We start from the raw sequence: 26918 nt of genomic DNA, 5'->3' as shown, positions 1-26918 counted from the left end.
ATCGGTTCCAACCAGTTTAAAAGTAAATACCAGTATTGAAATTAGATTTTACTGTACATATTTCTTTGGGTTAGCAATTTTGTAGTTTAGATATTGAAGAGAATAAAGAGGTAACTAGTTTGCAGCTGCTAGGAGAGTATTACTCTTGGATTAAATTCTCATGTCGTCAACACTGATTACATTATATATATGTCAGGGATTCTTTATTATTGTAAACCAGTCAGAAAAAACTCACATTTTTCTTCTTTTTTCTTTTAAATTAATGTTTTTTTTTCTCAAGATATGTAGTTCAAGTGTTCTTTGGAGCTGCCATGCTAAAGAACACCTAGTTCAAAAAAACCATACATTAATTAGTATTGTAGCTGTGTTCATATGATTCTAATTTGAGAAAAGCAAGGAATTAGATCACATGTTTTCTGAGATGTCATCTGAGTATATGTTTCAGCTGTGAATATTAATTTGAAGAATTATTTGAGAGGAATCATTTTGAATCTTGTATGTCTCTAATCAGTATCATTCTGTAGCAATGTTTAGTTCTCAATTAGTACTAAATTTTGTAATAATCATGTATGTAGGAAGACTTGTTCTTTAATAAGATTCATAAATTCACCGGAAATTGAATAAAAATTGTAATCTTAGCTTGAGACTTAACTAACCAGATGAAATATAGAGAGTTTATAATTACGAAAAATGGATGCATTAATACCAGAAGGCCATTTGCCTTATTTCTATAAATTTCTTCCAGTAGCAATATGCTCATCTCTGTTCAAATTAATTTATAAATATCTATCACTTCTTTATCTAAACATAGATAATATCCTAGCACAAACAACTAAATGATATTGTGTGCATATACAGTATTAGGAAGCTGAGCAATAATGTTTCTTCCTGGTTTACTTCAAGGCCATTTTGATTTCTTTCAACTGCTTTTGAAGAAAAGGTTTCAAAAACCGTAACAGTTGCAGCTAGGATGAAATCATTGTAAATTTAAACACTTTGGATATTCTTTTCATTATTTATTTGCTTCATTTGCATGTTGTCCATTCCTGAAGGGTAACAATCTAGATCGGCATCAAATAAAAAAGCAACTTGCTCAAAAGTAATAAATAATCTCCAAATTGACAACAAAATAATAAAGAGAAAATATACAAAGTTATGTGCCCATCAGTTTCCAACAGTCATTCATAGCATGCCTTCCTCCTGCACTAGATGGAACAACCACCTTAATTGCTCTCCTAAATCCCAGGAGGGAAGGAGGAAGCTGTCTCCATAAGGAGGGAATTCCAAAATACAGTGGTAGCAATTAAAAATGGCACATAGAAAGGACCCGGAGGAAGTTAACCTGATATTTTTAAAATATTATTAATCTTTTTTAAAAAGAGAAGGGGGAAAAAAAGAAGCAAAAAAGGAAGAAAGGAAAACATGATGCAACGTTATAATATCAGTAAGTGGACAAAGAAGTTGCGAAAGTTGTACAGTTAGCTCTCAGTATATCGTTGATTGGAAATTAATCATAGAAAACAAAATACATTGTTATTTTTAACAATAAGGAAAAGATTTTAAAGATCTTTTTGAATCTCTGAGCTGAATGCTAAAGTCTCTTTTATTTTGTTATTTAAAGATACCATTAAAAAGGAAGGGAAAAAAACTACTAAAAACATTAGAAGCAAAGTTTTAGTTTCTAACTTCCCTTTTGTTGTACTCTGACAGATATACAATATTTATAAATATTTACAATTTTCATGTATTTCTGATTTCAATTCTTTGGTCAATTATTTTCTCTTTAAAAACCATACTTTTTGCATAATGGGTAATTTATATGGAAGTTGCTTTTGCTTAAATTTGGTCAAACTTCTAGTATGAATATATGCCGTTAATTTTGCCATAACTGCATATTCTCCAAGGTTTAAGTTCCTGGTCTGATATCAGTAACGTGTCTCCAGCATTGTGCTAAGTTTATCCTTGTGGCTGTGAACATGTATCTTAGTAAAAAAAATCAAACTATTTTTTGTTGATATGTCTTGGAATAATGCCTAGTTTAAAAAAATGTAGTTTCATTTCAAATTCTCCGAATAGTGCTGTGTATTTCTACCCAGTACTTTAGAGTTTTTTTTACATGTCCATCCCATATGGGCATGTCCTTACATGTCTTTCTGTCTCATGGTATTTCCAGTATGTATTACTATATGATTTGTCTATCTTGGCAATTTTTGACGGAGATGTATACCATCTACAGTATAAAACATTTTATACCAGTTTTCTCTTAAGTTATAATTTGGAGTAAATTTTATAGATTTGTTTCATAATTGTATTGTTTTGCATCCATTTTATCATCCATTTTTTCATTTGTTCTGTCTCAGTGTCATATCTAAGTAACAGTTTATATATACGCTTAATAGATGGTATTGATTCTATATGAGCATTTCAAATTCTGTCATTTTTCTTAGAAGCCCTCCCTCGTTTTTAAAGCCAGTTTATATTCTTCCAACAATTTGTAGGTACATTAGCTATGGTATGTTGCAGCCTTTGCCAGATAATTCTTCCTGTGTCTATTCGTGGGATCTGAATGGACCATATTTACATATGTAATTCCACTTTGTAGTTGTCTCCAGCATAAAAAGCATTTAAAGGACAGACTAGCAGTGAAATTGATGGACTTATTATTTTTCTTGTAAGGTTCCATACTTTTATCAAGCTTTGTCTGAAGTTGACCTGATTTGACCTGATCAGATTTGTGTATGAATAAGGCAGAAGGTGGTCCCTCAGATAACTCAAGTCCAGAGCTATGTAGAGCCTTAGAGGTGACAACCAACACCTTGAATTACATCCAGAAGCCAACCAGCAACCAAAACAGTTTCCAAAATGGTGGAATCACTTGAGACAAGCATCACTTCCTGGGTCACTGCCTTTTAGAAGCTGCCAGCTGTAGTTTCTAAATACTTTCTATGGGCAGCTCCATGTAGTATAGTGATATAAATGGAAGGTCACTAAGGCATGAGTAATTATGAGCCCCCTGATCCAGGAATGGCCACAATTGGTACATAAGATGTAACGGTACAAAAGTCCTTGCCACAGCTGCTGCTTCCTGATTGAGCAGGAACTATGAGCCCAATAGGACCCCCAAATTGTGAAACACCTCTGAATGGGGGAATACAACTCCCATATCATCTGTTTGGCTCAGAGCTAAGATGTATCATTAGGATTTTAATTGTTCCTAATAAAACTTTCTCTTTGACTCCTAGTCAGCTAGATAGAACTCATGATTCTCTGACTTCCTTAAGAAAGAGTGATAATGGCAAAAGTTGATTTTCAGATTTTAAAATAAAATTATTGTTAGCGTTAATGAATTCTTATATTATCTTGAGAAGATGTCTAAAGCGAATCTTGTGTTGATTTCAAGTGAGAATTGTGAGATACTCAATTGAGAGCTAGGTTATGACTGTCTATTCTTGTATGATTGATATAATATCTTGGTATTATTACTTCATTACTATAGCTTTAGCTTGCTTATTTGAATAGATTTAGTTGCCTTGTATACCACAAACTCTAATATACGTTTACTTACCTAGTGTATTAAACCTCCTATATGTGATTGTGAAATAACAGGATAGTATCACTTGAATGTTTCTGCATTAGCCTTTGATTTGTTCTCCTAGGGGGAAAAAGTTGGCTTCCTAAAACATAATCAGTTGGTGCTTTCTGAAACCACTTAGGGATCTGGTCTTATGGCTTTTGTACGTGGTTTCAGTACTGCAACTTTAGTCTGCATCACCTAATAGAGAAAAAAAAAATGCTACTGCTACAATGCAGAGAGCTTTCTTTAGACAAATGTTTCGTGAGGCTTTTGACATTTTTTCTATGAATATTCATCCCTGCCTGTAAACTGCTTTTGAGATTCCCCTGTGATTTTAATTATAGAATATGCAGTTCAGCTTAAGGAGAGGCTATGACTCAGTGAAAACAACATACTTTTTAGAGTCAGTCCTTAGCATTTCTAGCAAAAGGACATTAAGTAGAAAATTGGGATGGCAATTTGCATAAGGAGCCAAATTTGTACTAGTAATGTGCTTAACAATACCTTGCTGTTCTTGCATGCCAGGGAAAACTTGATTAAAATAAGTATTTTATCAATATTTACGATATTTGATAACACTCACTTGGAATATCAGATAGGAGAATGAAGTACATAGACAAAAATTGTCCAAGTAGATATGTATAACTGATAGCATCTCTAAACCAGTTATCTCTCTCTCTCTCTTTTTGTTTTTGTTATTGTTCCAGTTAAATTATTTGAAGTAATTGAGACTGAAAAAACACTCTACTTAATCATGGAATATGCAAGTGGAGGTAAGTTCAAACATTTGCAAGCAAAACACTTAGCTAGCATCCATATACATAAAATTAGATGTTTGAACAAGAAATTTGAGAATCACCCCTTTCCTTTCATTGTAAATATAAAGATACTTAATTATTTTCAGATTAGTTTTCCCTCATTATTAAGTAAGGACTAAGAGAGTCATCTAGAATACAGCTCCAAAAACTTTAGATGTTTTGTGCTTTCAAAGGATAGTTGTACTTATTAATTTGTTTGCCACATTTAGATAATTGTTTTTTTACTTATTCATATTTACTTTTCCATCCAGTTGGGCAAATAAGTAAAAAGTACAATTCTTGAAATGCGTATTTTTCTCTGTATTCCTTCCAGATGTCTTTGGTACTTTATATATTTCCTAAATAGTGTTGGAAACTTAATTCCTAAAACATGTTAATTTGCAAATAAATAACCATTTTTACACTGGTTTGTCCTTTGTACACAGTATATCAGTTGCAACTTTCTTTTTTATCTGTAGAGGAACTATCTTTAAAATATTTCATATGCAGACTATTATGATTAGCTGTCAAAATAGCGTTTGGGGTTAAGCCTGAGAATTGTCTGCAAACAAGATAATTTTATCTTTACTACTTCCTCTTTACTCTGCATTTTGGAAAGCAAAATGAAATCTCAGTCATGAAGAGTTATAAAAGAGATCTGATTGTTCCTGGACAGAACAATTTATTTATGTATAGCAGATATAAATACTCGTAAGAAATGATCAGACAGATTCTTCATTTATATAGAATAGCTTCCTTCTACTCAGTGATAAAGAACACTGGTAAAGAACACTGATTCAGATTAAAGATTAACTCTGAGAACAGTTCATTTATATTCATATTTAATACAATTACAAAATAATTTTTAAATGGTTTCAAAGCATCTGAATAATGCTTTGAAATAATTTTGTCAATTTTTAACAATAATTTGATACTTTATCTCCTCAGGAGTCAGTACAGTTACTTTCTTACTATTCTAGAACCAGTTAGCTTCCCCCAGTCCTCAGTTACTTCTTAAATAATTTTGTGTTTGTACATTTCATATTTAGCTTTGTTTACTTAACTATTTATTTTAAAAGTTAGAAATGAAATATAGATAGTCCTTGCTTAACGACCATTTGTTTAACGATGGTTTGAAGTTACTGTGGCCTCAGAAAGGGTCCTTTACAGCCCATAAAGCACTTTTGGCCATTGTAAAACATCGTCCCACCCTCCCCCCATGGTCATGTGGCCATATTTCAGACTCTTGGCAACCAGCTTGCATTTATGCATTTATTGCACCCCACAATCATGTGATTGCCATTTGCAATCTTCTCTGCTGCCTTCCCCATTGGGGACTTGGCGGTGTGAAGGAACGGAGCTCAAATCCTGAAGATTTGAGCTCTGTTCCTTCACACCGCTGACAGGTTTTCCTTCCCCTCTCCGCGGTGGGTGGTTTCAGGTTTCACCAATGTGAAGGAACAGAGCTCAAATCTTCAGGATTTGAGCTCTGTTCCTTCACACCACCAAGGTGTTTCCTCTTCCCCTCAGTGGTGGGTAGGTAGAAATGGAGCTCAGATCCTGAAGATTTGAGCTCTGTTCCTCCATCCTCAGGAAGGATTTCCCCTCCATCCATGGAGGGGAGGGCAAACCCTTCGGCAGGCTTTAGGAACATTTGAGAGTGAAAGGGCTGCCTACTGGGAGGATTTCAGCTCTACATGGGTTTCAGCAGACAGCTCTTTTGCTCTGTCCACTTAATGACTTGGGAGATTGCTCAACAACTGCAACTGGGAATGCGTGGGTTGCGATCGTTGAGCGAAGCAATCACGTGGGTGTCTCGCTTAACAACCGCTTTGCTCAGTGACTGAGATTCTGGTCCCAGTTGTGGTTGTTAGACGAGGACTTCCTGTCAGGGTGCTCTTCATATTGGGCTTCAACTGACATTAAATCCCTTGTGGCTTCACAATCAACGCACCATTGATCTTGCTGTTTGTCACCGAAGACAAATTCCTTGTATATATTTTATACTTGGTCATTAAAGTATTTTGTAAAGTATTTTTATATTATGATTAGAAGATTGGTTAGTTTAGTTGCAATTTTAACATTTTTCTAGTTTAGTTTAGTCACACTTTCAGTTTTTAATTTTACTTCCTTATTAATTTCTGGACAGTCCCAATATTTGATGTTGTATTGTCTTCCAAAAATGAGGTGTTTGATTGTTCTGATTTCTTCTTGCAGTTTGCCCTGCAGGTAGAAAGAGGCATATTTCAGTGCCTACAAGCTGAAAGCTATTCCAAGCCTTCCTTTTCCAAACAAAAACATGCATACAAATACATGCATACAGATTGTTTCATGTGATAGCTATATTATTGTATTCTAGAAGCATGACAGCTCCAGCAGCAAAATGGGAGGTGGGCCACTCTATATGGGTGATGAATAGAATTCAGCTGAATGAATCAATAATTGTACAGGCTTATAGCAAAGAATCTCCCTTCCTCCTCCACAAAAAAATACAATAAGTAATTTTATGCAGCATAAGCATTGGCAAGGAATTATGTAATAAGTGATATATGCATGCAAAATTTTACCCCTCTGTATAAGATCTTATTACCATCTAAATAAGGCAAAACTAATCCTTTTCTAGACCACTGGTTGGCTAACTCCCAACAGTCAACTTGGAACTGTGATTTTCTACCAGCTCCATTGTTTTTCTGTTGTTTCTGGGTTCAGTATAAAATGCAGTTGATGATTGTTAAAGCACTTAATGGCCTTAGGCTAGATTATCCAAGATCAGTCTCACTCCATTAACCTGCCGAGCACTGACAATGGCTTCAGAGGCCTACTAGGGATAAGATGGATGGGTACAAGAAGCACCTATTTTATTGATGATGTCAACACTGAGCAATATTTTTTATGCCTGGAAAATCTATGGCTTTTCCCATTGCCGATGATGATGATTTAAATCCCTTGACCACTCAGAGCAGCTAATGGATTCCTCATTCTCCAAGCCCTGTCCTTTCTATCTAGCCTTTGAATTCAGGAGTTTTTTAAAGAGGGCCTCTCCAGCCAATCTTACCATCTGGACAGATGACACCTCAGGACCCTGCTTACTTAAAGAAGCATTCAGTATTTAATGCATTTGTTTAAATTGGGGGAGGGGGAAGGGTATTCTGCTGTTTCTAAATTTTTAAAGCTGGCTTGTTCGTTTTAGTTATTGCAATTTTATTTGTTCTGTATTCTGCTTTTAACAATACAGCTTGGGGAAAAGCAAATTGTCAATAACATAACACAGTGCCTAGTCTAAAACTAATACTGGGATTAGATTCATTAAATTATCTATCTAAATTATGTAAAATAGTTGAGCCTAGAACCTATAAAAGAGTTTCATGAATGGTTTTACAGGTAGTCCTCTCGTTACGACCATTATACAGGTAGTCCTCTGGTTACAACCACTCATTTAGCAGCTGTTCAAAGTTATGATGATGCTGAATGAGGGGGACTTACAATTAGTCCTCGGAGTTTCAGCCTTCGCAGCATTCCTGCGGTCACATGATTGCAATCTGGGCACTTGGTGCCTGGCTCACAATTATGACATCACAGTGAACCATGGTCACGTGATTGCAATTTCCTTTTTAATATATAATCATTTTTATTAGAGATTACAATTAAAATAATACGAACTAATACAAACTACTTTGGTAGTTTGGATGGGGTGGCACTGCCCCATGGTGTGCAATATGAGGGTCCTCTTGAACTTGCAGCTCCTGCTCAAAGAGTGGGGGCAGCCGTAGCTAAGAGGGCCTTTGCACACCTTCGGGTTGTGCACCAGTTACACCCATTCCTGGACCAGGAGGCTCTCTTCAGTCACTCATGCCCTCGTTACCTCCTGTTTGTATTACTGCAACACATTCTACGTGGGGCTGCCCTTGAAGAGCATTTGGAAGCTTCAACTGGTGCAAAATGCAGCTGTATGAGTAGTAAATGGTGCCAGATATATGGCACATGTAACACCACTACTATGGGAGCTGCATTGATTGCCGGTATGTTTCGGGTGCAATTCAAGGTACTGGTTGTATGTCACCTTTAAAGTTCTGAATGGCTTAGGACTGGGTTACCTAAGGGACCGTCTTCTCCTAATAGTTTCTACTTGTCTAATTCGGTCTAGTAGATTGAGGATGCTGCATATTCTGTCAGCCAAGGAATGTCAGCCGGTGGGGACCACAAGGCGTGCCTTCTCAGTAGTAGCCCCTGCCCTTTGGAACATCCTTCCTTTGGAGCTCAGGATGGCCGAGACCCTGCTTACCTTTCATAAGGCTTTAAAAGCGTGAGAGGTCCCGTTACCTGGTTCGACTGTTATTTTTTATGTAATTATTATAATTCTCGACTGCCTATATGTATAATTTGTAATTGTTTTAATTGTTTTAATGATTGAAATTGTTCACCGCCCAGAGTCACTTAGATTGAGATGGGTGGCTATAGAAATTGCATGCATGCATGCGTGCATAAATAGGGGGAAAAGTGTAGAAAAGGAAAAAAAATTAAAAAGAATAAAATAAAAAAAGAAAGTATATAAAGAAGTAACTTCTCCCTTCATCACAAGTATAAACAATGTTAGTAACTTATCACCATCTCTTAAAATACAACAAATGCCCTCTTTGTCCCATATCTCATCTCTTAACTATAAATAAAATCCAAAAGCCTCATTGTTCATTCCTTATCAGCAGAAGTCCATTAAGGGTTACCAGAAATAACTACATATCTATTGATTGAGATTTCTGGAGTTCCGTGCCGACTTTCCACAAGCAAAATCATTGGGGAAGCTGGCAGGAAGTCACTTCTGTTCCTTCAGCTTTTTTGCATGCCCGCACTCCATAGCAACACCCCGCCCCCCGCAGCACCCATGCACCTGCCCAGCTCCATAGCGCCTGCCCACAGCACACATCCATGGCCTGCTTGCCTGGCACTCCCACCTCTTCCCACTTAACGACCCACATGGTTCTGGAATTATGACAGTAACCAGGACTGCTGGGATTGCCGTCACTAAGCAATGCAGTCACATGACATTGCGCTTTACAACTGCATTGCTTAGCAACGGAAATTGTGGTCCCAAATGTCATCATAACCTGAAGACTACCTGTATGTCAAAGTATATCTGATTTTCTTTGTTCTTCTAGTTGGCCTTCTATTTTACTCTAACTTTGGATAATGCATATTTAAAATGTGTATGAAAGATTGAAAGACTAGCTAAAAGATATATATTGTCAGATTACTGGCAGTGGAAGTAATGTTTATCCATTTCCATTGCTGTATCACTGCTGTAAAGAGAGAGAAAATAATGATGTACTGACAGATAAGAACAGGAAAAAATTAAAACAAACTCAGATGGGACGGGACGGGATGGGGGATAATCAATGATGTCCCTGACTACACCTGACTTTTTCATGACTTTAGTCCTCAGTAGCAGATGAACATGTTCTGGTATAAGCTACTCATAATACAACTGGTTCTTCCCATGACAGAATATATTAACAAATTATGAGTAGCCTTTTATTTTTCATTTGCATATTATACTAAATTAGGGGCACTTCTTTGTTTCACAGTGTCTTTCTGATTTTTTTCTCTTAGCTGGTTTGAAAAGAACAAATTACAGTTCTTAATTAATATAACAAAGCATGATTTGTTAGCATGCATGTTCCTGGAAGACTCATTCTGAGCCAATCAAAATTTGCTGTATTGTAAATATATTTAGGGTGTATTTTTAATTGGATTTTCTTTAATCAGTACATAGCTTTTATTTATTTATTTAATTTATTTATACATCAAATTTGTCACCGCCCTTCTCTGGGTGGTTTACAAAAGAGTTAAAATCAATTAAAATTACAAAATACAATGATCTTAATAAGTAGAAAATAAATAGATCCAAGGATAGATATAAAATTGGCAGTCACTCAGGGAGCGTCATCAAGGCACCAGCCACCCCCAGGATTGGGTAAGATTGTTATCACCCCATGCAAGCTGGCAGAGCCAGGTCTTTAATCCTTTCCAGAAGGCCAGAAGGGCAGGGGCCTGCTGCACCTCTGGGAGGAGAATATTCCAAACGGCGGGGGCAATGGTAGAGAAGGCTCTCCTCCTGAGCCCAGCCAGCCGACATTCTCTCACTGATGGGGTCTGCAACATGCCCTCTCTGCCTGACTGGGTGGGACAGGTTGATGTGATGGGGGTGAGACAGTTCTTCAGGTAACCTTTTTGTTTCAGTTTGGAACAATGTTATTTTTCTAAAATATTTAAGTATTTTTTCCCACATATTTTCAGACAGTATGAAGATGTATCCTGTCTGGCCACATACTAAAACTTAAAAGGAAAAAAATAAGTATCTTAATATAGTAATCAGTTTACATTTTCTAACATGCTGGGCACATTTCTCTAACTGCTGCTCTTTGTACAGCCAAAACAATTTTATTGATGCATGGGGGGTTGGGGGGGCTTTTCAAAATATCCCAGTGACAACTAAGGATATCTACGTTAGTGGATCCTGACTGATTAAAGGTAAGAAAACAGAAACCTGGAGAGTGGGAATGGAATGGAGGAGAGCATGGTTAGTTGGCTGAAACAGGACCATCCCTCACTGCAGTATTTATTCACATACTTCCAAACTGGAACTGGTATTGGGAGTATGATTTTTTTCTGTGGGGCCTAAATATTTTGGAAATTGAACCACCCTTTTCTAGAGCCTGAAGAAATGGGTTTGTGAGGAGCTTTCACACGTTTTCCAAGACTGGGACTTGTTGCTTCGGCATAGGTTTTTCTTGCAAACTCCAAGCTTGAGGAACATTTATAGGGATCTTCCTTGTAGTCACGCCACTCTCTCAAGTATAGAAGCATAGTGACAGCAGTCTCTGCTCCCTCAATTGTAGAAGTAATTTCTTACATATGCATTTGTTGGCGGGGGAGGGGGGGCTTTAGAGGAATGCAAGGTATGTTATCCAGAAATTCTTTCCAATTCTCTAATAATATGTGGACTATATTTGTTATATGATGGGAAAGCAGCTCATGTAATTTCCCCAATAGCCATCTGCAGGTCACTGTGTGCAAAAAATATCTCAGGAGAACCAGAGGCTCTAAATATGGGACTACGCTGCAAAGTAGATGGTGGCAAATTGGTCATAACTGGGCAGAAGAATCTTGCTCTAGTGGTATAGGAAAACTCAATTTGATTTCTGGCAATTTCCCCCTCCCCTTCATGGATCACTGCCTTGTCGTGGCGAAGGGGCTTGCGTAACTCAGTGAAGCCATGAGCTATACCGTGCAGGGCCACCCAAGACGGACAGGTCATGACAGAGAGTTCTGACAAAATGTGGTCCACTGGAGAAGGAAATGGCAACCCACTCCAGTATCCTTGCCAAGAAAACCCCATGGACAATGTTAAAAGGCTAAAAGATATGACGCCGGAAGATGAGCCCCTCAGGTCGGAAGGTGTCCAATATGCTACTGGGGAAGAGCGGAGGGCATTTCCAAGTAGCTCCAGAAAGAGTGAAGCGGCTGGGCCAAAGCCGAAAGGACGTTCAGCTGTGGATGTATCTGGAAGCGAAAAGAAGGTCCGATGCTGTAAAGAACAATATTGTATAGGTACCTGGAATGTAAGATCTATGAACCAAGGCAAGCTGGATGTGGTCAAACATGAGATGACAAGATTGAACGTCGACATCTTGGGAATCAGCGAACTGAAATGGACGGGAATGGGTGAATTTAATTCGGGTGACCATTATATCTACTACTGTGGGCAAGAAACCCTTAGAAGAAATGGAGTTGCACTCATAGTGAATAAGAGAGTGGGAAAGGCAGTAATGGGGTACAACCTCAAAAACGACAGAATGATCTCAGTGCGTATCCAAGGCAAACCATTCAATATCACAGTCATCCAAGTCTATGCCCCAACCACTGATGCTGAAGAAGCTGAAGTTGACCGCTTCTATGAAGACCTACAACACCTTCTAGAACTAGCACCAAAAAAGATGTCCTTTTCATCATAGGGGATTGGAATGCTAAAGTAGGAAGTCAAGGAGTAATCGGAATAACAGGCAAATTTGGCCTTGGAGTACAAAATGAAGCAGGGCAAAGGCTAATAGAGTTCTGTCAAGAGAACAAGCTAGTCATAGCAAACACTCTTTTCCAACAACACAAGAGACGACTCTATACATGGACATCACCAGATGGTCAATACCGAAACCAGATTGATTATATACTTTGCAGCCAAAGATGGAGAAGCTCTATACAGACAGCAAAAACAAGACCAGGAGCTGACTGTGGCTCAGATCATGAGCTTCTTACTGCAAAATTTAGGCTTAAATTGAAGAATGTAGGGAAAACCACTAGACCACTCAGGTATGACTTAGATCACATTCCTTGTGAGTACACAGTGAAGGTGATGAATAGATTTAGAGGATTAGATTTGGTAGACAGAGTGCCTGAAGAACTATGGACGGAGGTCCGTAACATTGTACAGGAGGCAGCAACTAAAACCATCCCAAAGAAAAAGAAATGCAAGAAAGCAAAATGGCTGTCTGATGAGGCTTTACAAATAGCTGTGGAAAGAAGGAATGCGAAAAGCAAGGGTGAAAGGGAAAGATATAAGCAACTGAATGCAGATTTCCAGAGAATAGCCAGGAGAGATAAGAAGGCCTTCTTAAATGAACAATGCAAAGAAATTGAGGAAAACAATAGAATGGGGAAGACTAGAGATCTCTTCAAGAAAATTGGAGATATGAAAGGAACGTTTAGTGCAAAGATGGGCATGATAAAGGACAAAAAAGGCAGGGACCTAACAGAAGCAGAAGAGATTAAGAAGAGGTGGCAAGAATACACAGAAGAACTATACAAGAAAGATCTTAATGTCCCTGATGTCCACGCTGGTGTGATCACTGACCTTGAGCCAGACATCCTAGAGAGTGAAGTCAAGTGGGCCTTAGGAAGCATTGCTAACAACAAAGCTAGTGGAGATGACAGGATTCCAGCTGAGTTATTTAAAATACTAAAAGATGATGGTGTTAAAGTGCTGCACTCAATATGCCAGCAAGTTTGGAAAACGCAACAGTGGCCACGGGATTGGAAAAGGTCAGTTTATGTTCCAATTCCAAAGAAGGGCAACGCCAAAGAATGCTCAAACTATCGCACAATTGCACTCATTTCACATGCTAGCAAGGTTATGCTCAAAATCCTACAAGCTAGGCTTCAGCAATATATGAACCGAGAACTACCGGATGTACAAGCTGGGTTTCGAAGAGGCAGAGGAACTAGAGATCAAATCGCCAACATTCGCTGGATCATGGAGAAAGCACGAGAGTTCCAGAAAAATATCTACTTCTGCTTCATTGACTATGCAAAAGCCTTTGATTGTGTGGATCACAACAAACTGTGGCAAATTCTTAAAGAGATGGGAATACCAGACCACCTTACCTGTCTCCTGAGAAATCTGTATGCGGGCCAAGAAGCAACAGTTAGAACCGGTCATGGAACAACCGATTGGTTCAAAATAGGGAAAGGTGTACGACAAGGCTGTATACTGTCACCCTGCTTATTTAACCTATATGCAGAGTACATCATGAGAAATGCCAGGCTGGAAGAATCACAAGCCGGAATTAAGATTGCAGGGAGAATCATCAACAACCTCAGATATGCGGACGATACCACCCTAATGGCAGAAAGTGAAGAAGAACTAAAGAGCCTCTTGATGAGGGTGAAAGAGGAGAGTGCAAAAGCTGGCTTGAAACTCAACATTAAAAAAACTAAGATCATGGCATCTGGACCCATCAATTCCTGGCAGATAGAAGGGGTAGAAATGGAAGCAGTAACAGACTTCATTTATTTGGGCTCCAAGATCACCGCAGACGGAGACTGCAGCCATGAAATTAAAAGACGCTTGCTCCTTGGGAGGAAAGCTATGGCAAGCCTAGATAGCATATTAAAAAGCAGAGACGTCACCTTGCCGACAAAGATCCGCATAGTCAAAGCTATGGTTTTTCCAGTAGTAATGTATGGCTGTGAGAGCTGGACCATAAAAAAGGCCGAGCGCCGAAGAATTGATGCCTTTGAACTGTGGTGCTGGAGAAGACTCTTAAGAGTTCCCTGGACTGCTAGGAGGTCAAACCAGTCAATCTTAAAGGAAATCAACCCTGATTGCTCATTGGAAGGATCGATAATGAAGCTCAAGCTCAGATATTTTGGCCACCTAATGCGAAGAGAGATCTCTTTGGAGAAGACCCTGATGCTGGGAAAGATTGAAGGCAAAAGGAGAAGAGGACGGCAGAGGATGAGATGGTTAGATAGCATCACTGAAGCAATGAGCATGAAACTGAGCAAACTCAGGGAGGCAGTGAAGGACAGGAAGGCCTGGCGCAGTATGGTTCATGGGGTCACGAAGAGTCGGACACGACTTAACGACTAAACAACAACAATTTCCCCCTTCATATTATAATCATATATCACATTTCTACTCTTCCTGCTGTCATTGGATACAACTCATTATAAACCTCTTTAGTTTCCGACCAGTATTGATCTAGCTTTCTGTGATACTGCTACAACAATAATTTTGACCTTATTTAATATACAGAATGGGGAAGAAGTTGGTACTATGCCATGCCCAATATTTGAATTATCCCATGCACACAGTCCATGCTTCCCTATGAAGAAAGACTACCATTTTTTTCCAGTTAGAAAAAAATGAAACATGATCATGGCTTACCAAATCATATGCAAAACTAAAAATAGTATAATATACAGTATAAAGAATAATAGTTTTTTCTTCCTCATGTTACTAAAATTTAATTATCCAATGACATTTATTGCAGGAGATTGAGGACAGGCAAAAGAATCTCCTTCAGGCAACATGTAGTTGAATTATGCAATCTACTAATATAAATGAATCACCATTTTGGATCAAAATTAGATATGGTGTTATTGATTATTATTAGTCATAATGTTTATCTTGCTTCACCAAGTTTAGAAAGAGCATGTTTTTGGATACCAATTCCAACATGAGTGAGAGAGGGTTAGCCTGCACTGTCTGTTCCTGCTATCATTGCTTGTAGACCTTTGGTTTACATATCTAAACAATTATACCCCATTTATCCTCCACAGAGTTCCAGACAGTTCACAGTTGCTGAAAATTAAAATTAATTGTAATTAATTAGCTAATTAAAATTAATTAAAATTAGCTGTGGTAAAATTATTCTAAAGTATTAAAATATAAAACAGAAAGAAAAGTAATAGAAACAGTATAACAATTCTAAAAATGTTTGATAAAATATAACATGAAATAAAGATGGTCCACTTTTAGAAATATATAAGATTACACATGAACAAGTATTTCTATTTCTGTTTATTTCCAGTTATAAATGTATTGTCACAATGAACAATAATTTAACTACTATTTGAACATTAACTTATCTGTTTTTCTTTCATGTACCTTAATTACAGGGGAGGTATTTGATTATCTAGTTGCACATGGAAGAATGAAGGAAAAGGAAGCAAGAGCAAAATTTAGACAGGTACGAAGATGTTTTGATATAAAATGTTTCAAGATTTCCTCCAGTCAGTGACTGATCTCATCCTTAACATAGGGTGGTATTTGTTCATGGTAGAAAATACTGATAAAATTGACTTCAACAATGTGACTGCAGTCTACCAATGTTGATGCTGTAGTTATATGGTACAGCATCATGGAAAGGTAACTCCTCCATAACTCAGTGTTTTTACAAGGAAGCCATTAAAATTAGTGGAGCATATTCTTAATAGAAGAATCCAATCATAGAGCTGGAAGAGACTGTTTAGGCCATTAAGTCTAATCTCCACTCTATGAAGGAATCTAAAAGCATTGACAACTTATGTCTGTCACACTTCTGCTTTAGTATGTCAAATAAAGAAGAACAAAAGTATTGCTGTTATTATGGAATGTTCCTAATATTCAGTGAGAATGTGCCTTCTCTGTCTTAAATTGATTGTTATGCCTTGTGGGATGAGAACAGATTTTGATTTCTTCTGTTTGACACTTTGTCATATGTTTAAAGAATGCTGTCATATTCCCTCTTGTTTTCAGTCTAAACACCTCCGTCCTTTCAATGTCTCTTCATAGGACTCAGTTTCTAGTCCCCCGATAATTTGTTTTACTAGTCTCAGAACCTGTTCCAGTTTGTCTCACTTCTTCTTAAAGTATGGTGCCCACAACTGGGCACAACATTTGAGGGGTGGTCTGATTAACCTAGTAGTAGTAAAACTAAGTAGAAGTAAGAGATAGAACTATTGTGATTTCAATATTTTTGTTGCAGCTTAAAATTTCATTTGCTGTTTTTGTAATAATCATATTGTTGGTTCATATTCAGTTTGCAACCAACTTGTTTTTGAAGACCTTTTTCACAAGTGCTGTTATGCCAGATGTTCCTCATCCTATACTTGTACACTGATTTGTTTTTCCTAAGTGAAGAATTTTACTTTTGTCTCTGTTATATTTCATTCTGTTAATTTTAGCTCATTTTTGTAAGTTGTGAAGATTGTTTTGAATGTTATTTGGTTGTATGGGATATTACTATTCCATCCAATTTTGTGTCATCTGCAGATTTGATAAACATTTCCTTCACCTGCTCATTCAAATAATTAATAAAAATATTGAAGAGTAGAGAACCCAAAACAGCTCCTTGTGGCATTCCACATGATTCCTCTCTCCAATTTGATGAGCACTCCCTCCACCCCACTCCTTCCAGAGGTTGTTATCCACAAATGTGACCAATGCTATTTCAGTCTCATACCCAGCCTAAAACCCAGCTTGGGTTCTATGGATCCTCCTCTTTCCCTCTTTTGAAGGTAGGGGCATTTGGTCTCTACGTTCATCTGATACTTCAACAGCTGTTCAGGATTTCTCCAGCACAATTCATAGAGGTTCAGTCAGAGGTTTCCTCAGTATTCATCTGGCCCTGGAGATTTAAACTTATTCAAAGTAAACCTATTTCCTGACCATATTTCTGTCAGTCCCATGCTTTAATCTTGCCCCTTCATTCTGCTCTTTGCAATTGCCTAATGGAACACATCCCATCTTATTGAGGAAGACTGAGCAAAAGTTGGAATTGAGTAATTCATCTTTTCTTTTTTACCTGCTAGTATTTTGCAGTCTTAATTGTGTAGATGATACACAGATTTATTTCTCTTCCTTATTTTAAACATTTTTGAATGAGACCCTTTTATTGCTCTTAGCATCCTTTGCCATAGCAATTGTGGACTATCTCTGTGTACTCTTCCTTGGTGACATGTCACTCTTTCCTCCACCTATATGTGCCCTTTATATGTGCTGTTTTAATTTTCAGATCTTCACTGAGCATTTTGTTGCGGCCATATAGGCTTCTTGTGCCGTCTTGCAAATTTGCTTCCCTCATTAGAATTGGTTGTTTCAGGCTTTATATTATAAATCCTTGTCTATGTTATTGAAGTAGCTTTTATTTCCTGAAATCTACAATAAATTACTTTTGCATAATTATGTATCACCATTAGAATCTGCAAACAACTTTCTTAGCACCCAGGTTCCTACCCTCACTTTACTTTTTAAAAATAGATTTTTATTTTTAAATATGGGGATTAACATGCTACAGAGTAAAGGACTGGCTTGCATCATTAATTTTATTTCAAGAATGCCTTTTATTTCAAATATGCCTATTTGGGACCCATGGGAATTCTTAGAAAATAAAATTTAAAAAAAAAACAGTGGGTTGCTGCTGCAACAATAGCCAATGTAAATAATAGACTTGCCTTCAGTCTTGTCCTAAATATTATTATTTGAATAATTCCTTACTAATTTTGGTGAGACTTATCCACAGTTAAATATATTTAGACTTGCAGCCTTTAGTACTCATAATATGTCTTGTATTGACTTTGTAATTCCTCCTAGTTTTAAGCACAATTGCTAGAATGTATGACTGCAAATCTTATTTCTACAAACAATGTTAATTTTTATTATTGAACCTATTTTCTATCCAGATCGTATCTGCAGTGCAGTATTGCCATCAAAAGCATATTGTTCACCGAGATCTCAAGGTAAGAAGAGAACTATAAAGAATTTTATGTGAAAATAAGTTGCATTTTTAGTCTATTTTTTTAAATCCTGCATTTAACTTATGCTTTAGTCTGAAAAAATAAAGGATTACATTCTGTGACAAATGTGAACTATTGCTTGGCATGTTAAGAGTAAAATACTTGCCTTATTAACCACAATAGGATGACATTTTAATAAAGTTGAGCATATTGTTAGGGAAACAGATACAAAAAAAGTGGTTCAAAATGTTTTCAATACTAAATAGAGTTCTCTTGCACAAGTACAAGCTGATTGCAAAGGCAAAAGTAGAGGCAGCACTTCTAATTTCTCACTTTAAGCTTTACATAGCCTCACACTATCTATGTTTCTTGTTCTATCACTCCTTGTCTCTAGGAAAAGTTGTTCTTGCTCAGGAGCAACATTCCAGATGGTGCATACTTTCATATCCTCATAATTCCATCTTCTTTTGGGTTTTCAGCATCTCTGCTTAAATTTCCATTTGTTCAGTTCTTCATTTGCTGTTCCTAGATTTTAAACCTGTTTCCTGGCTTTCCTTCCTCAATGGCCACCTTCAAAAGTCTCTTTAACTGTTTTACTTCAGTTTCTCACTACCAAAGGCCTCCATCATCCCTTTCCTTTTTTCCTCAGTTCCAAACAATTTTAATTCAGGAAATCCTGTTATCAGAACCAATACAGGTTAAGCTATCTTAGGAGTCATTATGAAACTTCAGCTTTCAGAAAAATCAACTCCTTTTGCTATCTTATCATAAAAACGAGTCTTTATTAAGCAGTAACATATGATTGGGTATATTTTACATGCCTTATGTGTTTCCAATTGCCAGATAATGTTCAGCTTTTTATCTGTTAAATCTTATTAACTGTTAGGCCAGTTAGATAAACCATATCTTGAGGGCCATCAGATAGAGAAAACTATTTATTTTTTATGCCAAGAACCCCCACACACACATACTAAAAATCTTATCACATTATTTTTTCCTCTAGGCTGAAAATCTATTACTTGATGCAGACATGAACATTAAAATAGCCGATTTTGGTTTTAGTAACGAGTTTACAGTTGGAAATAAACTGGACACATTTTGTGGCAGCCCTCCCTATGCTGCTCCAGAACTCTTCCAAGGCAAGAAATATGATGGACCTGAAGTAGATGTTTGGAGCTTAGGTGTCATTCTTTATACTCTTGTGAGTGGATCTCTACCTTTTGATGGACAGAATCTAAAGGTATATACCTAATTTATATTTAAAAGGTGAGGGAGGGGAGACATTTCTATTGTCATTTCACAGCTGTATCAGCATATTGACTGCTTTTTATAATTTTCTGATCACTGTTGATTTAAGGAACTGAGAGAGAGAGTGCTAAGAGGAAAATACAGGATTCCTTTCTACATGTCAACAGACTGTGAAAACCTCCTAAAACGTTTCCTGGTGCTAAACCCAACTAAAAGAGGCACTCTTGAGGTAATAACATATTTGATAAACTTACTCTTATTTCACTGTAATTCATTTACTAAACTTAGTAATCTTTACATTTATTTTTGCATAGAATATATTCCTTACTAGCTTTTTATCTCCTAGATCTCCAAGTTGTTTTTCAGTTGCAGAAAGAGAAAATAGGGTTGGATATTTTAAAATACATGCAGCATATTTTATACCAGGTATAATTAACCTCCCATGCCCTGTTCATTACTTGAAAAACTCAAGTCTCATTGTTGCTGGCTGTACAAACATTGACTACTATGCTCAGAAAACCATGGTGCTGTCAGTTTGACTGAATCAGTGTATTGTCAGTTACGAACTCTCTTCTTGGTGCTTTTAAGTTTTTTAATTTTATAGAGGTGGTATGTCCCACCTAAAGTGTTGTTTGTGAGTTTAAATCCAACTAAACATCTTCATTATAGCAATCTAATACTAGCCAATCATTAGATTTATTTTTGTACCAATACACTCCCCACAAATTTGAGCTTTGGCAACAATTGTATTGGTGCTTCTAATGTTAACTTGATATTTTAAAACACTTGTTTAAAATAGTCTTGAACAAGTAGAGTAAGGGACAATTTCTTGACCCACACAACCCAAAGGGGGCTTCACTCACTCATACATGCCCATCACTACCCATGCTACTGCATTCTGGATCAGTTGAATCTTCTGGGTGCAATTCAAAGGCAGCCCCACATAGAGCTTGGTGCATAATTAAACATTAAATGTTGTTTAATTTCCTCTAATATATTTCCCTGTTAAGCAAGTTATGCTTGAATCCCAGATGATTTGGTTGAATCCTCTCAAAATAGTTCTTGTCAATTCTCAGAAGTTCTCTTTTGCTCTTGTTTTTGCTGAGAGTAGAACATTAAATTAAATTAAATTAAATTAAATTATTAAAATATGACATTTGGAAAAATGTTTTCTCCACCTTTTTAGTGATTGCTTTGTTTGATACTGAGTATTATTTTATATTTGTTTAATGTACTGTTTATTATGTATTTTATTACTATTTTTATTAACTGCATTAAGATGTTTTGGCAGAAGAAGTGTTTACACACACACACACACAGACACACATCCTAAATAAATAATATTTAGATTATTTTATTTTCTGGAAGAAATGAAAGCAAAAGTAATTTGTATACCCATGTTGTGTCCATGTTAGCCCTTATAATCTCTTCTCCCTTAGAAATCACTTGTTTAAAACAAGCCTCAAAGTGATTTATGAACACACTTTGAGAATCAGAGTAGGAATCTGTCTAAACTATTTGTTCCAATAGTAGCCAACAGGCTGTCTCTGAGAAGCCCACAAGCTGGACACAAGAGTAATATCATTCTCTTTGGGTTTCTCAAGAACTGGTTCTGATATGCTTGAAATACTATGTAACCATCTTGATGAGTATGTTTTGTTAGCCTTATCCTAGGTCTAATGTACCTGGGTTGCAAAAATCCAGAAAACACCCTTTGCCATTAGTGGTTGTCCAGATTTTTGCAGCCCAGATATTATCCTTTGTGTTAGCTATATTATGTGAAGGAATCTTAAGTACCAACTAAGTGGTATGCTTGTAAATGTTTAACAATTGGCTCTTTTGGTTTCATTGCTACCATGCTGCACTGATAACAGCTGAACAGCTGATTTGCATGCTTGGCATAGTAGTTCAGCTCTGCTCTCAACCAGCACAAAATTCCAGAAAATTTAACAATCAGTTCTTGCAAGCTGGTACAAGCCAGCCACCACACCACTGTACCATGCTATCTCAGAATTAAGTAGAAAAATATAACAAGCTAATTCCTCCACAAACCATCCTATTGGTAAGCTGTTGGTGAAAATAACGTCTGGTAGAATGTACCCTTGGATACAGTCTTTATGGTTTCATAGCAATGGAAATATGACATACATGAAATGATACTTACAGTGAATCAGCAGACTTTTTGATACCCCTTGTGAGAGAAATGTCCCTACTCTTTTATACAATCTCTTAAATGGCAAAAAGAGAAGACATTACAGATAGAAGATATTTAAGGAAAAGGACTACAGGATATCTGAAATTTCAGCATTACAGGTGATTCCCTTTGAATGGACCCAACCTCTTGACCCTCTGTCTTTGCTACAGAATCATGGAGGATTCTTATTAGCATGCCTCCTTTTCTCTTAACATGCCTCCCCCTTCTCTTTCTTTTGTATTGTGACCACAGAGATTATAGCTGCTAAGACTTGGCCACTAAGACTTGTCTTTTTTAGCAGAAAGCATCTATCCCATCTCATTCCTAGGAAGAAGTCAAAGATTGTTTAAATGACCCATACTTCTCCCTATTCCCTTTGAGGGAACCACTTCTTCCTTTCTTTGGATCAAAGTGGATCTATGTACCAGAAACATCCCACACTTTCGTTCCTTCCCCAGTAAGTGTCCAACAGAAGATTCAGTAGTTACAATTGTGGGGGGACATGATGGACTGCAATGGAAAGGCTAGGTCACAGAATCATGATGTTTCAATATAGGCTGAACTAGTTCTAAGTATATACCCTCTTTAGCCATTTCTAGAATTTAAAATCAACATCTGGTGCATTAGTATGCAGAACAGCAAAGTAAGATCTGGGAAAATGATATTGCCACAGATTACAAATATATACTATTTATTTTGCTGTATATAGGATGAAGGCAGTGTGAGTATTGGAAGAAAAGGCAAGTGCCAGTGCTTATTCTTCAGATAAGGCAAGCTTACTTGCCTTCAGTTACTTAAAGTATTAAGATGTGAGTTTTACTAGAGATTTTTGTTACTGTTACGATAATATAAAAATTCTCTTTGCAGCAAATAATGAAGGACAGATGGATCAATGCAGGACATGAGGATGATGAACTTAAACCTTTTGTGGAACCAGAACTAGACATCTCAGACCAGAAGAGAATAGGTAACCAATGGATGAAGATAGGAGGCATGAATATTTAATACAGTAAATTGTGTACATTGTAATATGAGATATTGCTTCCTTAAATGTGCAAATTTAGACAGGAGAAAGATCTTGGCCATGATAATATTTATGTAAATTACATTAAATGTTCTGTTATAAATCTCTAATTTATATAGTATGTCAATCAACCCTGAAAACTCCTTTTTTAGATATTATGGTTGGAATGGGATATTCTCAAGAAGAAATTCAGGAATCTCTCAGTAAAATGAAATATGATGAAATCACTGCTACATACTTACTACTGGGGAGGAAATCATCAGAGGTAAGTAAAATTTGCAAGCTAACATTAGATATTATAGGCTAAGTATAATCACAAAGCATATTATTAACCCTTTAAAAATTAGCACTCTGTGTATAGTGTGTGTGTGTGTGTGTGTCTGTGTGTGTTCAGTATTTAGCAGGACAAGTTAATTCCCATCTCAATTGTGCAGCAGTTTTTTTTAAGTAGACACATTAATTTAAGGCTTGCAGCAGCTCATTCCCCTCTTGGTAAACCATGGTGTAAGATATCTGAACTGGCTTATAGCCTTGAATATAAAAACAAATGATAGTTTGGCTTAACAAGCATCTTAATACACTTGAAGTAGTATGTTTAGGAAAGAGCCAGTTTGGTGTAGTAGTTAAGGTTCAGGCTAGAAACCGGGAGAACATGAGTTCTGGAACAGTAGTGGTTCTATTTAAGCAGGATTACATTTTCTCACTGTGCTTCTATTATTTTACATGCATCTGTTTTCTTTTTATAAGAGAGAGGATCATTTTCAGCATTGATAAACTGAAGATGATGGTTATAGAAAGAAATGGCCAGTTATTTACGATGTCCTGCTCTTACATCGGGTCTCTGTGATCAAGGGAGATGCAGATGCAAGATGTCAGATGCACATCTTAATTTCAGTGATGCTGAAGTACTATAAGCTCTGATTATTCAGTGGCAGTTGCCAACTGATACCAAACATGCAGTGGTAGGGGAAGCGCTAGTGAATGTTATGTTTTCTGTATAGCTGTCAACGTTTTAAAATGAAATCTGTCTTTTTTTTTCCTAGTTCCTAATTGGAATTAGGAAAAGAGAAAATAACCACAGCAGCTCAAAATGTTGAATTGAATGATTGATAATGCACCATCAAGTTGTTGTGGACTTTTAGCAAACACATAGACAGATTTTCTCCATGACAAACTGTCTTTAACCTGGTTTTTTAGGTCTTCCAGTGGGGCACTCATTGCCACTGTAACTGGGTCCATCCACCTTGCTGGTCGTCGTCCTGCTCTTCATTTTCCTTTCACCTTTCCCAGCATTAGAGCCTTTTCCAGAGAGCTAGGTCTTTGCATATGTGTCCAAAGTAGGATAATTTGAGCCTGGTCATTTGTGCCTCAAGTGAGAACTCTGGGTTGATTTATTCAAAGATCCTTTGGTTTGTTTTCTTGGCTCTCCACAGTGTTCTCAGGAGTCTTCTCCAACACCAAGGTTCAAAAGCATCAATACTCTTCCAGTCCTGCTTCTTCAAAGTCCAACTTTCGCTTCCGTAGAGCGTCATAGGGAATACTAAGACTCACATGATTCTGATCTTAAAATGTTGGATGGCTTTGAAAAAAAGCTTTTGATAATTCTGGGCTTTGTCAGTTTGAACTAATTTCAGCTAGATGCCTTATGGTAGGATGCCTGAAGGCTGCATGCAGCCTCCCAGCACACTGCAGTTGTGCAATCCGAATTCATTGGCAAAATGGCCTAATTTTTGCAGTGGCTTTTTTCCCCCAAGTTTAAGGTAGGAAATGGGAGCAGGAAGCCTCTGGCAGGCAAAGCCCTCCTATCCCCATTCTTGATCTTCCCAGCCCCCTGACCAGGGGCCTAGGAACAGCATCAAAAATAGTAATTTTGGTCTGACTTTTTTTCCAGGAGGTGTTAAGGTTGGGAAAACTCTTGCTCCCATTACTACCTTTAAAACTCTCCAAAATGATAGGAAATATTTTAGTTCTCCCTCTTCCAGTGACAGTACCAACCCCAGCTTGATAAACAGCAAACATAACTCCAATCAGCAGCAGCACGACAAGCAGTCAGCAGCAATGAAATCAACCATCTTCACCTCTTTGGTTTTTCCACTTTCTTTTTCCTCCTCTCTCTTTTTCCTTTTCCTTTCCTCAGCTGAACCCACACATAAAACATTCTGGTTTATTTATTAACAAGGGTATACACTCTGGTATTTACCTCGGAGCAATTGATGTGATCCGGTGGTATCATCGGTCATTTGTCTTGGCAGGACACTTTTTAGTGTCTTGAAGTTTATTGACACCATAAACCTCTACAAAGGAGAGGAATCTATTAGGACGGCCCACCTCAAGTGCCTTATGAATTTTTCTGTTTTTGACTGGCACTTGGAGAGTTTCCCCATGATTGAACAGGCAGTTTTACCATACACATAATTTATCTCTGGAATACTGAAGGGATAAATGCACTATTTATTACTGCCCCCAGTTGCCCCTCCCTATTTGTTGATCCAGGGAATCAGCACTGGTGGAAGAAAAGAAATGCAATCAAATATGAGTATGAACTTTGGTTTGGGCCTATACTGTGGCGTAAGGGTGGTGAAGCATCATACTTCTTTGCCCTTATTTCATCTGTATAATGTTGTATGGCTTTTTAAAGTGATCCACTGGTTGGGAATGATGGGCCAGAACTTCCAGCAGTTTCTATTTACCTTTTTGCTGATCTCTTTTCTGGACAAAATCATTCATACTTACTCAGGTACTGCTGAGTAGGGTCCAGTGAGCTGACAGGAGTGATGCCTTGTGATATTTTCTGTGATTAATTTGAGCTGGTGGATTCTGATGGAGCACACAGAGTTCTCTAGGATGAGCTCCACAACAAGTGGGCTGGATTCCTTGCTTATTCAAGCAGCCAGGGAGGGATGAAGTGGAATACATTCAGGAAGTGGAGAATATCTCTTTGAAAGAGGGGATAGTTCTACTGGCCTTGAAAAAGGAAATGAACCATCTCTTTCTGAAGGTGCCATCCCTTGATCTAGCCATTATGGACAACTTCTGCCCCATCTCCAACCTTCCCTTTTTGGGGAAAGTGTTGAAGAAGGACCCATCTAGAGGAACTTGGAAGAATAGATTATCTAGTTCCTTTCAGTCAGTATTCAGACCACAGCATGAGATGGACATTTCATTTGCCACTCTTGTGGATGATCTGTGGTGGACTTGAATAAAGACAGTGTGGGCCTTCTGGTACTGCTAGATAATTTCATCCATAGCACCTGAACCACATACATTGGTGGGAATTGGAGGCATTGTTCTGCAGTGGTTGTGTTCAAGTTGGGGAATCAAACCCTTAGCCTATGGGATGTCCCAGAGCTCACCCCTCTTTCCCATTTTGTTTAACATTTGCATGCAGCTGCTGGGAGAGGTCAGTATACAGTGAGGTATCATCAACGTGCAGGTGATAGTTGTATACACACACACACACACACACACACAGTGCCCATCCCTGGGCAAACAGGAGGTGTGATAGATATCCTTACCCAGTATTTAGAAGCTATGAGGGACTGGATGAAAAGAAACAGGGCTAGATTTAATCCCAGCAGTGGCTTTTGATCCAAAAGTTGCCCAATAACAGGGTACCATTGGAACTATCCTAGAACTAGATCGGGTTGCACATACCCGAAGAGCAAATTTGTAATCTGAAGGTTCTCCTGGAGTCACGACTCCTGCTAGAGCAGTAAGAGGAAGCTGTGGAGAGGAGAACCTTTGCTCAGCTTTGTGGCCAGTCTTGGAATGGAATACAAGGGCAGTGGTCATTCATGTTATTGTGACCTTTTTGTCTGGACTACTCTAATTTATTCCACCTGCAGCTGGTCTTGAAGACTATTTGGAGGCTGCAGCTGATGCAAAATGCAGCTGTCCACTTTCTGATGAGGGAGAACCATTATAGCTATTTAGTACCTCTATCATGAGAGCTGCATTGACTGTCAGTCCACTTCTGAGTGCAATTCAAGGTACTAATTATTACCAATAAAGCCCTATATGGTTTGGTTCCTG

General features: G+C 37.6%; 1 protein-coding gene across 4 annotated transcripts in view; it reads left to right on the top strand.

The window, feature by feature from the left end:
- The window catches only part of MARK3 (microtubule affinity regulating kinase 3), an 89691-nt gene that overhangs the window by 30745 nt on the left and 32028 nt on the right, over positions 1-26918 (top strand). For all 4 annotated transcript variants that reach the window (XM_088149794.1, XM_088149793.1, XM_088149791.1 and 1 more), the window contains 7 exons: positions 4282-4347; positions 15823-15893; positions 18367-18423; positions 19424-19660; positions 19778-19897; positions 22730-22829; positions 23039-23151. In XM_088149794.1, the coding sequence (XP_088005920.1) occupies positions 4282-4347; positions 15823-15893; positions 18367-18423; positions 19424-19660; positions 19778-19897; positions 22730-22829; positions 23039-23151 (764 nt within the window). The remainder of the gene's footprint in view (positions 1-4281; positions 4348-15822; positions 15894-18366; positions 18424-19423; positions 19661-19777; positions 19898-22729; positions 22830-23038; positions 23152-26918) is intronic.

This window comes from Python bivittatus, unplaced genomic scaffold (assembly GCF_059951505.1).
Source record: "Python bivittatus isolate LINGU-HERP-01145 unplaced genomic scaffold, Pbiv_v1 ctg000580_np1212, whole genome shotgun sequence".
Classification (NCBI taxonomy): domain Eukaryota; kingdom Metazoa; phylum Chordata; class Lepidosauria; order Squamata; family Pythonidae; genus Python; species Python bivittatus.
This window is presented reverse-complemented; position numbering and strand designations above follow the sequence as displayed.